At 42.8% G+C, this 16,328-nt stretch overlaps 1 protein-coding gene across 1 annotated transcript in view; it reads right to left on the reverse strand.

Moving 5' to 3' along the window:
- The window catches only part of CACNA2D3 (calcium voltage-gated channel auxiliary subunit alpha2delta 3), an 806,837-nt gene that overhangs the window by 205,602 nt on the left and 584,907 nt on the right, over positions 1-16,328 (reverse strand). Inside the window, exons 15-16 of the mRNA XM_045529969.1 lie at positions 2,842-2,913; positions 1,377-1,457 (exon numbers count right to left, since the gene is read on the reverse strand). Coding sequence (XP_045385925.1) covers positions 1,377-1,457; positions 2,842-2,913 — 153 coding nt within the window. The remainder of the gene's footprint in view (positions 1-1,376; positions 1,458-2,841; positions 2,914-16,328) is intronic.

Here is a 16,328-nt window from a genome sequence, read left to right on the forward strand (position 1 = left end):
GTTGTATAATGGAGGTAATTTTAATGTCTACTTATTATTAAGTGAGATAATGTTATAAAGAGCTTAGCACAGTGGCTAGTAGAAGCAGCTTTGAGGAACTGAACCACAGGGTAATTGTTACTTATTCTATATTATATTCATTCTTTCTTGATTTATTGGGCACCTATCAGGTACGTAGTGGCTCTGTGCTTTGGTTTCTACATGTCCTCATGTGAAATAAGCAGCTTAAGAATTGGCTGGGAACATTCTCTGCAGGTGGGACACCCTTCCTTAAACAGTGGGCCAGCAGTTCTGGACACCCAGGTCTGGGGATTGCCACCAAAGAGAAGTTCACTGTCTTTAGGGGCTTCAAGGCCGTCCCTGATCCACACCCTTGATTTTCAGTTTCTGGGGACTTACAGTTTCCAACACTTGACTATATGGGTTTGGGTCAACTAAATGTCCTGTCATGCCTCTGGAAACTTAACTCTAATAGTACAAGCTTTGGGGGATGAAGCTGGCCGTCACCATTTGACAGAAGGAGAACTAAGGATCTGAGGGACCTGTCTACACCCACTTCATCAGTGATGGAGCCAGGAGCTTCCAGAGCGAGTTCTAACCACTGCCTGCCTCCCCTGAGGCCCAGGAAGGCCGATGGGCCCCTCACAACTGTGGCAAATCAGGCCTCAGCACATCAGGGAAGGTGGTGCTAAGGAAGGGCCTCCTTCCAGACAGGGGCAGAGGGGGCCCTCCACAATCTCAGTAGGCCTAACAAGGAGCCGAGCTGGCCGCTCTGCTTGGTGCTGAGGAGGAGGCAATGCTGTGGGCCTGAACCCTGTGCGGCCAGTGAGTCCTGGGTCCAGGGAACCAACGGGACCTAGAGTGGGGCTGCTCGCTGACCCTCCCACATGCGCACACTTGGGGACACATCCAGGGGGCTCCCAGGCAGCGCTGTGGGCCTGTGTGGGCCCTTGAGGGCTCTCCCACTTCCCACTTTTTGCTTTGCTTGTCTCAGGAGCCCCCACTAGGGAATGTGGCCGAGTTTTCTGCACAGGATTGCAGAACTCTTTGGGCCATCTTTTTAAAAGGCAAACCAGTCATGTCAATACTTCGTGTGCATCAAGAAAACATAAGGATCACGTCAAAACTTATGATTTCACATTGATTCTTTAAACTGAGGTTAGAGGAGGTAATTAAGAAAAACAGCAATTCAATTTAAGTTTAAAAATACCTGTTAATTAGCTGTACAGATGGTACAAAAACAAGGTAATAGGTTATGATGGTGGTAAGCAAAAACATTGCTCAAAAGGGCAGTGGAGTTTGAACCCGGACTTTTGTGAAAATGAAGCACCTGGTATTTCTGTTGGTCTGATTTCATTAATTAGGTCATGCATTACCTTGTATTTGGGGATGGTCTTCAGAAGCTCTTTCACTGGGACGTCTGTGCCAACCACTCCCAGAAGAATACCCTTCGATCTCTGTTGAAAACGGACATTGAACAATAATAGTCAGTTAACTTGGCAAAAGAAATAGACCCTCATGAGAAGAAGGCACACACCATAGGTCACTGTCTGGTGCCTTTCCCAAACTGATAGAGATTGAGGATTAACCCAGATCTCCAAGAAAGAGCCTCTTCTATCCCCCACCCTCCGCCCAAAATGTCACTGGACAAGAATGGTAGCTTCTCAAGCCACCCGTTAACTACTACAAGCTACAACACACACTCATACCAAGACACTTCAATAGCCTCCCTCTCCTCTCTCCCGAAACTCAGACACTGATGTGAAGAAGCACAACAGTTTCGGCAGCATAGGACTCTAATCATTAGCCGGCGTCTCTTATGAAAGCTTTTTATAGGAAAGACAGCATGTTAACTGCTTTCTCGACTTACACTGCCATCTGGTGCCCAGGAGAGAGAGACTCAACAGCCAGAGAAAGATGTAATAACTCTTAACATTTTTAGAGTTGGAACCAAGGGCAAACGTGAAGGAATAGACCTCCAGGGTCCCAGTTTCCACGGCAGGCGGCCATTGTGATTTGCTGAAACTTTCCAATGTCAGAAAGGCCATGGGGAAGGATGTACAAATTTCTGCTGCCTGTTGTTTCTTTTAAGGCTTATAGTGGGTTGAATAGTGTCGGCCAAGTTCATGTCCACCCAGAACCTCAGAATGTAATGCTGTTTGGAAATAGTGTCTTCGCAGATGTAACAGTTAAGGACCTCAAGATGAAATCATCCTGGGTTTAGGGCAGGCCCTGAATCCAATGACTGGTCTCCTCATAAGAAGAGGGGAGCACACAGCAACACATAGGAGCAGGTGTGAAGACAGAGGCAGTGATTGGAGAGATGCTGCCACAAGCCAAGGAGTGCCTGGGGCCCTCGCAGGCTGAAACAGGCAAGGAAAAGCTCTTCCCGAGAGCTGTCAGAGGAAGCACAGCCCGGCTGACATTGTGACTTCCGACTTCCAGCCTCTAGAACTGTGTGAGGATCAATTTCTGTTTTTTAAGCCATCCAGTTTATGGCACTCTGTTACCACGGTACCAGGAAACTGACAAAAGGCAGGTAACTATAAGCCAAAGATACGTCAGCCCACCCTAATCAGGGGTTGTCCCTGGGGTTTTTCCTCCTAAGGTCATTTAATGAAAATTTTGGAAAGGGACTGCAAACTCTAACACAATGCCTGCTTGAATTCTTCTCATCTAATTTTGATGTGTTAATTCCAGGAGCAGGATAAAACAGTAAGGAAAAATTATATGCACTCTCTCCTTAAAAAACAAAAAACAAAAACCAGAGCTTGGGTCAGAGGGGGGTCTGAGAAAACCACCCTCCGAGCGCGAGGCAGGGAGTGCGGCTGCCGTACTCACGGTCTCGTTCTGCTTACTGAACACAGGCATGGCCACGGTGGTCATCAGGACGAGGCCCTGATCATCAGCGAGCTGGACGGGGAGAGAAAAGCAGGTTACCAGGGAAGGGTCTGGAAACCTCGGCTGGGGAGGCCGAGCCCCTGGGCCATCATGTCCTTTCCTGACCAGGGGTTGTGGTGAGTGGACCGGTGCCTGCTCAGCCTCTAGTGGAGGGTCCGGCATGACGTGTCTCTACCTGATTTGCAGCTGACAGTCCCGGCCCCCAGCTGGGGAAACAAACTCAGCTGCCGCCTGTCACTCCAGCTGATCTGTTCCCTGCTTTCAGCCATTTGGGTTCAAGTAGAGCCTTGTGTGGATTGTACTGATTTGTTTTATTTTATTGCCACAGATTTATTTTACTATTTGACTTCCCAGATATTTATGTTCAATAATCATGCTTCTCTTTAATCTAAAAATCAGGATCCAAAGGCATGAGGATAAGGGGTCTTTTGAATTGCCTGCACCGGAAATGACAGAATCTGCAAGGATTTATCCTCCCTACGGTAGCTGACTCAAGGCCCTTTTACCTCTACAGATTTCTGAATGCCAGTCCCAGATGGAAAACAAACAAAACAAAAACACAATGAAAAACATTACTTGATCACCTGATCCCCGAAATCATGACTACGAAGCTAATCATTTCTCCTGGAAGAAGGAGCCCTGGCATACGGCACATGACACACTTCCATAAGCCTTTGGGTTGTGCAGACGCGTGGAGACTCACCATCCCATCTGCTTTTCACACGGTGTTGGGAGCCAGGCAGGGACCCCTGCTCTGCCCCAAAACAAACGGGGAAAGAGAGTTCTGGAACACAGCAGGCGTTGGCCCAAGACAAACCTGGTTCTAATTCACAGCTTTCAATCTTTCTTAATGGCACTAGTTAAGCCTCATATAAAATAATGCCAACTATTCCCCAGCATTGTTGCCATAAAGATACGATATAAAACTGCCCAGCATGGTACCTGGCATCGGAGGTGCTCAAAGGATGCTCATCTCCTTGCCTTGCCATCAAGTTTACACAGCCAGTAAGTAGCAGAGTCCAAAGCAAGATCAAGGCTTGAGGTACTGCTGGTGGCCACCAAAACTGGCCGGGCACATCTGATGGGAGAGCGATACTTTCTGGTTTTGCAGCCCGTTCAAGGCTCAGTCTAAGGTATTTTCTGATGTTTTGGCACTTCTCTTCTATAGCTTTAGTTCCAAAGAATAATCAGGAGTTGTTTTCTCAGTCTTCTTGGGGAAAAGCATAATAAAGAGAAGATCCTAAAATCTAAGTGTCTGAAGCCCCCACAGACTGGCTGGTCTCTTGAGTAAAAGCCATGAAGCTCCTCCATCTTTCTCCTTGTTCTTCCAGAAGATTATCAGAGCCACAGGGCGTCACTGCTGCAGGGTGGTACACAGGACAGCAGCACCTGCAGCACCTGACTGCTTGCTAGAAATAGTCCCAGACCCCATTCCAGACGCTCTGAATGTGGATAACTATTTTACTAATGAGTATGTATACTAAAAGTCAAGAGCATTGTTATGGGGCAATCCTTTCTCACCTCATCTCCATCAATAATCATGATAGCTAAAAAGAAGCTGGCAGGTGTTGGGAAAAACTCCCAACAGGGATAGAGTGGCCATGTTTTTAATAGTTTTACATCTATATCAAGATGGTCCTATATTCCCCCATGACAAGTAAGATGAGGCAAGAATCTAGTCCCTCAAGGACTGACAACTCATTGGTGTCGTGGATAATTTTATGTGTCAACTTGGCTAGGCCATGGTGCCTAGTTACTTGATCAACCACCAGTCTAAATGTTGCTGGGAAGGTATTTTTTAGATATCATTGACATTTAAATCAGTAGACTTTGAGTAAAGCAGATTACCCTCCAAAACGTGGATGTGTCTCATCCAATCAGTTGAAAGTCTTAAGAGAAAAGATTGGTCCCCCAAAGAAGAAGGAATTCTTCCTCCAGACTGCCTTCAAATTCAAGACTGCAACACCAACTTTTACTGGAATTCCCAGCCTGCCAGCCTCCCTTACAGATTTGACTTGCCAGTCCCCACAACTGTGTAAGCCAATTTCTTAAAATAATCCCACTGCCTCTCTCTCTTTATACATAGCTTCTCTATATGTACCTCTTCTATTGGGTCTGCTTCTCCAAAGAACTCTGACTAATAGTATATATGGTAATCATGTGTAATAATATACATGGAATCATGCAACCTATTATTTGGGGGCAGCCTAGTTTGGGTGTTAGAATAAGTAAACAAATTTACTTTATCAATATTAATAACAAAATAGTATCAACTGTGAGATGATGTTGACAGTTATTGTTGCCAGGAACCAAGTCAACCAGCATATACAGTATATAACAGTAGGGAAACATAGTTCCGACATCTTGCTAAAAATACTCAGAGCACACCAGGGCTGCCACTGGAGGCATGCAAGGCCATTTTCAAAGGCAGAACCAACCCGCAGTAAACAGTTCTCTTAGATCTAGAAGTCTTCCCACATTCTGACTCCTTGATTAATCCTTAATGCTATAAAGAAAACTGATTTGAGCTGATCCATAACCCTGGACAACTTCCACTTTTCAACTCAAATCAAAATTTCAAGCAATGCCAACATGGATCATGGAAGAAATCAAAACATACCACTGACAATAATGAGAAATGAAGCATTTTTCCTGCAACCAGTAAAAATCAGTTATAAATCACTAGTAATTGTCCTGGCACAAACACAAGATCATGGAAAACTAACTTCAAAATATTAAGCCAGAATATAGTATCAACTTCACTCAGGGGCTAATTCCAAATGTAATTACTGCATCATTACTTAAAAAAAAAAATCCCCATAATATTGCATTGGTACTGAAACCACTCTCTTGTAACCAGCCCCAGGTAAACAAAGGAAATGCAGTGAGTTCAGTCTGGCTGCAGTTTACACGTGGGCCTGTGATCGCACGTACTCCTCTCCTAGGGATAGTCTGGCGTGGCCAGAACCCTCACCTGTAGGCTTCCCCACGTGGACCAGCTCATCATTACACACAGAAATACCACATGCACAACATGAAGGCCCTCTTCTGCACCCAGCAACTCCATCATTCCCGGCCTCCACAGGTCTGGACTCCGTGATTCTTAAACATTTTATGGAGAAGGAACATCAATTTGCAAGTTCACTTGCACTGTAAGCACTTTATGATTGAAAGGCATTCTGTACTCTTGCCATAGGAAATAGCAGCCAATGGCAAGAGTTTTTTCCCCAGACCACCAAGCAGAAGTTATGCAGCCAACCATGTCCAGAAACCCTCTGTCCCCCTACACACTAGGGGGGTCCCTGCTTTTCTATGACCCCCCAACCTGTAGCTGCTGCTTAGGCAAGAGTGCTGCCTATGATTCATACATGTGGCTTCCAAGAAAAACGCAGACACAGAGTCAACATTCATTTTCCAAAGGGTAGGAGCAGGAGATGGGGGTCACCATGGTCCATCTGGGCAAAATCCCATTAACTTAAGTCCAAGTGGGAATGTTAAAATGAACTGCTGTTCAATTACACTTGCCCAGGCTTCAAAAAGGCCTCCGAAATGCATGGTTGTGGTACTCTCTTGTATAATAAGGGTATATTATTCCATATCCTTCATTTCCCATGCTACATAATGGGGATCGTTCTGGTATCAAAGGAGATGATGAATAATAATACCGAACATCTGGTTTATAAAACACAAACTTGCTCAACAGATTGACTGCTTCCTGTCAGCTTCCCAAGTTAATCATGCATGTAGGCTCACATGAATATGCATTTGGACTCATGTGCAAGGTCCACGCAGCCATGCCAGGCCTCTACTCCTAATGCTTGATTAGTTTCCCACCGATGGCACTAGGCAGCAATGTGACCAGCCCTAGGGTGTGGTCCCAGATCGCAGAACAACACCAGATTTGTGGTCTATTCATTTTGTTGCTCATCTAGATATTACTATTCATTGATGCCCTTGATAAACATTCCTCGAGCATCAGCCATGTGCCAAGTTCCATGCCATGTGCTGGAAAGACAACCAGGAATAAGGCCTGGATCTTGTCCCCAAAGAACCTCAAGTCCACTAACGGAGACAGAAAAGCTCACGCAGCAGAGGAAGAAGAGCTGGGCGGGGCTGGCATGCCGGCTCTCATTTAGCGAGCACAGAGGCTCTCTTCTTCAGGTTTAGCATGAACTTAAGTAAAAATGTCTGGCATTTATTGACATCTGTCAGGGTTTATACGACAGATTCAGAATGCTTCCTGCAAGCCAGTTTAACAACACCAGGAGGAAGTTCCCTGCTGCAGAGCAGCTTCATTTCATTTGCTTTATACTTAGGGATAGTTATAAATGGAACAATGCAGGGGTGTGACACATCTTAAATTGCCCAGTGCCTTGCTTTTCCTTCTTCTGCAGTTATCACCCATTTCCTTTAGGAAAATCCTTTTCACCCCCTCCAACCACAGGGGTTTTTAGCAGCTAACCTGTCCCAACCTGAGTATGGGCCTGGACATCCAACTCAGGCTGTGCACACTCACACTCACACACACTGTGCCCAGGCCGCCCTGATTGGTTTATTAATTAGACACAGCATTCAAGCCAGGCTACCCAGGAGTTTTTTCTCTTTCCTGCCTGGAGCTAGTGGGAAAGACTCTTTAATGTCCTTTGTGGATGGTTAAAAGGATATAAGCCTGCCAGTCATAGACAGGCAACTAAACTGAAAAAATAAAATAAACCCACAAAGAGGAGGAGGGCTGTGTGTGTGTGTGTGTGTGTGTGTGTGTGTGTGTGTGTGTGTGTGTGCGCGTGTGATCTGAGTGGTGCAGGAGAAGGAGAGGGAGACGGAGGGAGGGTACCAGTCCCTGGATGCCTTCATTCCCAAGGTCACTTCCACCCATGCTTTTATCCATTATTGGGTTGCTTGAGCCAATAAGTTTTCTCTTTTTGCCCAAATGAACATGAATTAGATTTGTGACTCATAACAGAAGAATCCTAACCCACACAGGTATCAGTTTGGTCCACAAATGACCTAGGTAGCTCTGGATACCCATTGAGGTGGTCCCAAGTGCCATGTACAACCCAAACAGAGGAGGAATTGCTAAGGCCAGAAAGGCCAAAGGAAAAACGGTCCCAACATTCACAAGATGAGTGGTTGTGTGTTTTTCCTACGAAGGAAAAAAATGTAGGTACCCTCAAAGTACCCAAATACTGAATGGTAACAGATAGCAAGTGAAGAAGTGATCAGACTTTATGATGGTATAAAAAAAAAACAAAACTATTGTCATTAGAATTTTACATCAAAACTTCATAATGAGTAGAAATTTGAAAAAATTCTTTGAAAAAGAGCCTGGACAAGAAATGAAGAATCAGAGAATCTGCCTGGCCACAACAGGACAGAGATGCAAGAACCTGCCAGGAAAGAAGCCAGGACACGAGACAGGTTGCAAGCACATGCCAGTGGCCAGTGAGCCCCTGTGGACTGGGAGCAGAGTGGCTATGTGCTGGCTGGGCAGCCTTCACGGTTGAAGGACATCTATTTTGCTGGCCTTCTTCACATCTCCGTCAGGACTGGTGGCAGGACCCTCTGCTTCTCCTGCAGCTGGAAGTCCCTGAGGATGAGTGCCAAGCCCTGGAGAAAGGCAGTGGGCGGGGCCTGGCCCCAGGAAGGCATCCAATCAAGCTAAGGGCAGCAGGCTTGGCAGCCCACTCAAGGGCTGCCAGGTGGTTGGCGGCAGAGCCTCCTGCCAGAGCTGCTCAGCCCTGGAGGCTTGGGCTCAAAGGGAAGGTTGTGCACAAATGGCAAACTCAGCCTGGGAAGAGGACTGGCTGTAAGCCAAGAACCAAGGCTGATTCACTGACTCTCCTCAAATATCATATTTCTTCTATACTTTGCTCCTATGTTTGTTGTTTTCTTAGTAAAATTGATCAACATATTGACTTTGTTAATAGAGTACATAATATAAATGTATACTCTTACACTAAAATACATAGATATTTTATATATGCGTGTATAATTTGTGAGTACACAGCTATGTTTCTGCGGTGCCTTCAATACCTATAAGGAACATTAACCTACACTCTATGAAAAGACACTGCCACCATCTAGTGGCAATCAGCATGAATTGCAGGCACAAGCTCCTGGGAGATTAAAAAAGCCTTTTCCAGAGCATGGGTCTTACCAGTAAAAATGCATTTAAATGGCAGCCAGTGTCAGTTACCTACCCTAGTTGAAACAAAGACAGACTGCATCAGCTATTAGTTCTGTCAATAACCTTTGCCTTGATAGGAAAGGAATAGTACTAAGAGGTTGAAAAGCACAGCTGTGTATACCTTTAAATATCAAATGAGACATTGAAAAAAGAAAATCACTGATTCTTCAAGGTGTGTAGGAGCTGAGAATGTGACAGGGGAGCAGAGGTTATTTCACACCCACTTTCTCAAGTGTGGCTTGAACAGAGGGAAGCCAGCTCTCTGGCATCTTCTCCTTTCCTCGGGAGCTTAAATTTACCAATGACCTGGGAGTCCCCAAGAGCTATTGCCTGGGCAGAATGAGGGGTGATGAGGTCAGGGTGGAAAGAGATGTCACCTACGCCCTCCAGTTTTCCCACTGCATGACAAGGTGAGAGCAGGAGAGTAGAAAGTCATCGGAATAACACTCTGTACAAATTAGTTGGTGAGAACAGCAGGGAGATGCAGCTCTGGAAAGGGGGACTTGAGCACAATATGTGGCTATGTAGAGACCCTCTATGGCCAAAATCCCTGGACCTTTCCCTCCTGTCCTCAGACCAAAAATGGCCTCTGTATCTACCCATTTCAATGGCCACCTACCTGCTCCCAATCCCCAAATCTCTCACCCCCTTCTGCCATTGTAATATCTATTGTCCCCAATACTGGACAGAAAATGTCAGCAAAAGAATCTATTAGGAATGTACTGGGTAAGTGCAGAAGGTCGTTTTCTCTGGAGACACAGCCCCAGGTGGAGACATAAACACCCTTCAGAGGAAGAACACAGGTGAAAACCCACTGGAAACAAGTGAACCCTATTGTGGCTCAGGGCTAAAAAGGCAGCACTGTATCAACAGTGATGATAACATTCGCTGACTCTGGCTGTCGGTTTTGCTCTCACATTCTTTAGATTTCCACTACTGTTAGTGATAATCATGAGGTTTTCTGGCTGCTTTAATAGTGGCCAGTTTTAATTGAGAGACTTTACTCATGCATGCATCTTTTAAAATCCCTTTACTCAATAATTTAATCAGTGATCTAAGAAGCTACTTTGAAATGAGAAGGGGGAAAAAAAAGAGTAGCATGTTTCACTGATGGAACCAAAAGACTCCTAAGTCACCACTGGCTATATGTATATATGTATACATAGATATGTATATTTAAGGAACTCAAAGAGTAATTCTAGATATTTTTTTCCGAGAATTTTTGTCCTAACTGCAGAACCTGAAGTGTATTGTGCAATCTTTCCTAAAACCTAAATGACTAAATATTCACATAACAACATGGATAAATCTCAAACAATATTTGGAAAATGAAGCAAGTTGCAGAAGGATACATGTCATACGAAATCATTCACATAAAAATTTAAACACATAAAAGTATGTTGTATAGGTACATACACCTATTGTAAAAACATAACTGACACAGACAGACAGGATGCAAACTTTTGGCTATCACATCCCAGCAGAAAATGAGTAGCACACTCAAAGTGGGTGATTTGAGGAAAGTTTAGTAAAGGGATTATTTGCAAGGGTGCAGGCAGAATACAGGGTATCCCTTGAAGGAGTAGTGCAAAGCTTAGGTGCAGAAACTGGAGTGGAGAGCCCAACCAAACCAGAAAAGGGAGGGGATGGAGCAATTGCTGGAACATGAAACAGAGAAACTGTGTTAAGACCCCCGTGGTAAGAGTTGTGATCTCCTACAGAAGGACAGTCAGCTCATGGCAACCCTGCTGATATTTGCAATGTTTCACTCCACCAAAGAAAAAAATAATTTTTAAAAACCCTGAAGTAAATATGATAAAATATTTATATTTCTTAAATTTGGGTGGTATACACATAAATGACTTTTTTGATGTCTTTTCTGTATGACTGAAATTGTAAAGAACATCCCCATAAATTCTCATCTATAGAAAGTATTTTACAAATAAACCACCTAACAGCATATGCTTACAATAAAAATTAATGCCTAAAAATAAAAATAAAGTAAAATTATAATACAAAATTTAAAAAACTCTATTTCAAAAATCCTTTTTGCATACAGATCAAAATAGTCCTTGAAACAAACTATGGCAACACTTTGACATCAAAAATACTATTATAATACAGTTTTTACATTCTGGGTTAAACATTATATTTGATTATTATTATTTTGGAAGTTCTTTATAGTGAGAGATTTAGAAGTAGGCATTATTTTTAATTGAAAAGCTGTTTTTTTCAATGTAAGCAATATGATTTGTCTTTTGTGACACTACTTGGATGAATTGCTTCCCTCTAAAAATCTAGACAAATTAAGAACACCAACCATTGTTTAGATTTCCATTATGCACTGGCATTTTTCAACATTTTTGCAAGATACCTGAATCCTACATAATATAAGGCTCTAGCAAAATAGCAGTGAAGAACAAGAATAAGAAATAAGAATAAGTAAACCTTTCAAGTAACATTTCCTCTTGCTTTGCATTTGACTACCTCGGTAAAGTGTAGTCACTTAATCCTTGAGAATGCTACCTAAATGATATTTTGCTTTTAGCCAAGACATTTCCTCTTTTCTTGTTGAATCATTATTACTTGCATCTGAGATCTGGAGAGCTTGAATTCTTATGGGATATTTCACTGTATTTTAAGTTGTTTAAATACCAAAGTAAACAGATTTTCCCTCTTTGAACTTTAACTGCAACTTGTATGAACTAAATTGTTGAATTTGTTTATTCTTTCTCTCTCTTTTTAACAATCTGAACACAAGTTTGCGAATGACAATGCTAGATAATGTTGGAACAGTTATATGAGAATATAAAAACTGCTTTCTTCTAATAAAACTGTTATTGTTCAGGAAAATTTGATGTTCTTTCCTTTTTTTTCCCCCAGTGATACTACGTCATTAAGCAGGGAATATGTTTTATGAGCAAACATCTAGCTAGAGGGAAGATGCTGCTTTTGACCAGGAACACAAACATAAAACCATGGGCAAGAGAATATTGCTGATTAACATATCTGAAAGTTGTCTTGGAAACTGCTTTGTTTATTAGGGTACAACCTGCTTATTTCAAGAATGCCCAGTAATAATAAGAATGAGAATTATCATGAGGTATTGGAGTCTGGTTAATATTTATGATGAGCCATGACATATAACTGACCCCCCATTGTGGGCGAATGTTCGTATTTTCACAAACGTGGTTTAGACACCTCCCAAATAGATGCCTGAAAACACAGCCAACTGTCGGAGCTTCGGGGCCCTGGGACAAAACCTTCCCCTTGTTTAAAGACCCCCTGAAATGCTGCTTCCTCCATAAAACCTTCCCTAACTAAGTGGAAATGAGAACCAGATGTTTCCAAACTTCACTACAAAGATAATCATATTTACTCTACAACCAAAGATACCATCTAGGACCAAATTTGTGCAAACTGTTAATGCAACAAAGTCACTGAACACTGTGGCAGGAAGAAATGCTGGGAATTGTGTAGAGCCCGTGAACTCTAAGGGCAGAAGCCGGGAATAATCCCTCTTTTCATCCATAGCATTTAGCATACAGCCTGGTACACAAGAAGTGCTCAGCAAACAACTCTTGAATGAATTTATTCCAACAGCATCCTTTTACTTATTTTATAAATGAGGCCCAGCGAGGAAGGGAGTCACAGAGAATTGGTACCAGCATGGAGATAAGACTATGGGGCTAGTTCTCCCTCTTTTACATTGCGCTGCCTCTGCCTGCTTGCAGCTCCCTCACTGAGCAACTTCGCGTGTTGTGCCGGCATCAGTGTGGTTAGACTGAGCGTGTAAGGGACACGCTGGGAGGCTGGTGCCCACATGCTGCTGCTGGGGCAGACGGTTCACGATGTCCAGCTGATGTCATAGTGAAAAAGGAAAAGACTTTTTTTTTTTTTTTTTTTTTAGCAGTTTAGTTGTACATCGTGGCTTGCTTAGCAGCACAGGGAAGAGAAAAAGTAGGAGTTACAGAAGCAAAAAGACATGAAATAACATCCTAGAGCAGCTTACTCAAACTTGTTGAGTCACTTTGATCGATCCATCCACCCTTCCAACTATCCATCCATATACCCACCTATCCACATCCACTGCCCGACATGGCTTGCCATTTTGACCAAACATTGCCTTAATGTTTTGTATCTATGGAGCCTTAATTTTAACCCTGACACAGACCTTGCAAAGTGGCTGTGCACATTTCACAAGTGAAGGAAGTAAAGATAAAGAGGTCAAGTACCTTGCTGCAGGTCACAGAAGGCAGCAGAGTGGAGATTTGAGCCTTGGCCCACCTGATGCCAGAGACTGTGTACCAATCACTCGGCCCGCAGTCTCCTGTTTTGGGGTACAAAGACAACTGCCTTGTTTTGCCTTCAGGAGCTTAAAGGGCAGCCGAAGAGCCAACCAAGCAAATCATCCTTAAAATCGGAATAACACTTAGAGTTCTTGGAAGGGTTAAGTAGAACTGTAGACATATAGCACCTAGCACAGTGCCTGGCACATCTGACAAGTGCCATTAATCTCATAAAGACCATTCCAGGCCAGGGGAGAAAAGGTCTTATGCTTCTTTGTAATCCACTCACTATTTTACTAAGTTTGAACTTCATCCCTCTCTCCATCTGAATTGTATAAACAAAATAGAAAGATAGTTCTTCTTTATCCCATGATAGGATATCATGACCTTAACAGTTAAACAATATGCTTTAGAAAGCAGTAGGGGGTAGTTAATTATAATTAATAATAATTACAAATATTAAAGGAGGTCGGGAAGGAACATGCTGGGAAGGAAGTTGGTATGGAGGAAGGGAGCCAGGGAAGAAGGGACAGATGCTTCAGAAGTATCCAGCCTGCAAATCATCTAATGTGTTCCAGGCCTGGGCAAATACAGATGGGTAAAATCCAAGAACACAGGGCTCATGATTCAGCAAGTGGTTCAATTTCGTGAGTCATTTCTGGAAAAAGAAAATCCATACCATGGCATTAGCCCTTGCCTGACATTTTTGTACCTCATGAAACTTGGTTGGGTTTTCCAAAATCCTTCTAGTTAATTCGAGGGGATAAACATCTAACTTTCTGTTTTTGAACTTCTTGGTAGCACTGCTATACACAATTGCACAACTGCTCCAGTTTACTCTGGAGGGTCATTTCAGTTGACTCCTTTGGCATGAGATATCTGGCAGCCCATGCAGAGCCACTGCTTCAGTTCTTGTATCTTCCGCACAGGAAATCTCCTTCTCTGAGAACCAGCAAAGTCAGATTAAAACCACTGACGGTAACTTGACGTTGATGTGATATAGACTTGACTTACATTTATATTTTGACATAGATTTGGTTTTCAAATCATTCACTGAATTGTACTGATTTTGATTAGCTTCCACGTTGGAATGGTGTTCTTTACTGTGTGTTCTCTCTCTAATGCAATCAGAAAAATAAATGCATCTGACTCAAGTCCACCCATTTGAGGTTGCCTAATTCTGTATTTCATAAAAGTATTCCATGCAGGTGTCCTTTAAATGACAACTCTTCCATGGCCTTGAGCATAACATGTAGATTGATATACCGTTTTTTCAGAAAACATATCTAGTGTGTCAAATGATGGATACAGGCGTTCTAAATCTATTAAGAAACACAGAAGAGACCCCAAATGGCAAAGTCAACTCTTTCAGTTCAAGATTGCCTTTGAGTCAATATAAATATGATCTACAGGATTGCATCTAGAAGCAAGAAAAGCAGAACATTGGGTGTCCTGAGATGTCCCCTTCAAAACTACCCCGGACTTCACACGGGTGATATTGACATTAATGCCATGATATTCCAATTCAATGGGCTTTATGAAATAACATTTCTCAGTCTTCTACCTCCATTTCTATATAGAAGGAAAAAGGGTGTTTGTATTTATTTAGGGATGTAAGAACAACTGATATGAAAATAATTTTTAAAATTCCATTGTTTTTATTTGGATGTTTCTTTGCCTTTCAAAAGAAAAGACAGTTTCATTTTAGCAATGTTATAAGTCGAGTTTGTATTGCTTTAGCATATCAAGAAAGTCATATTTTATAATTTTGTTTTATTTAAATAGAAAACATTCACATACCTTAAATGAGAAATTCTGAAAGAAAACTTTGAATTTTTGAGACACTAAAAATTAAGTCTGGGACTAGAAAGCATTGAGATGGGGATTTTAAAATTAATTCTTTGTTTTCAGCTTAATAATAAAGTTCTCTTGCCTATTTGTTTAAGAACACCAGATTATATCAGTGTTTCAAAACCATTTCTGCTTTTACTTAATGAAATTTATCTGTATTAAACAAGGTATAATTTACTAGGATTATTTGTAATATTAACATTACTGCCCCGGCCATGGCCGACACCACTTCTAATCAAGCACTTGGGGGGGATGGGCCCTGAGCAAGTGCTGTGCATGTGCTTCTCAGGAAGACCCCGTAAGGGAGGTGTTTGCACCCCATTATGACAATGAGGAAACCAAGGCTCAGGGGGATAAAGTCCCAGGCCCAAGGTGCCAAGTGAGAACTGGCGGGCAGGGCCTCCACACCACCTCCAGCCGACTCTGAAGTTGGTCTTGGGACCGACTGTGCTCTCCTGCCTCTGCTGTGAGCATGGAATGCCTCCCTTCCACCACGATGAGCACGACACCAGAGGTCACACTGCTCCGTACAACACTCTCCAAATAGCAAATTGGGCAAATGCCATCCTCACCTACCTTCATCTCTCCCAATTTTAAGCTGAGGTAGTCCTTCCCTCCAACTGGAGGTGCGAGTGGGAAAGGCAACACCTACCAACTGAGCTCACGTCGGGTAGGTGAGCCCACAGCTTAACCACACACCTGCCATTTTAATGGATTTTCCAGGCTCCCATCAATGTTGCTCTGAGCATCTGGCATGGACTGGGCCTTTGACTGAAGATCAAACATGACCTCTCTTTCTGGCAGGAAATAAACATTTCTGATAAACAAAGGCACTGTTAGACTTGTCCCACGCAAGACAACCCACCATTTATAAATCATCATCCTTCTGACTATAGCTGTGTGTACCAAGAATCAATGCAATTGTATGTATATTTTCACACCTAAGTTTGGGTTTCCCACTTTTTTGTTTGTTTATTTCTGGTGAGAGTTGGGCTCAACAAGCAATTGTTAGGTTAACCCGTGTTAGTCTATTCCATTTAATATATTTGTAAGTAATACAAGTAGTTCGTTATTATGAATATAATTATTTACTTACAAAA

Source organism: Lemur catta, chromosome 18, assembly GCF_020740605.2.
Source record: "Lemur catta isolate mLemCat1 chromosome 18, mLemCat1.pri, whole genome shotgun sequence".
NCBI classification, from domain to species: domain Eukaryota; kingdom Metazoa; phylum Chordata; class Mammalia; order Primates; family Lemuridae; genus Lemur; species Lemur catta.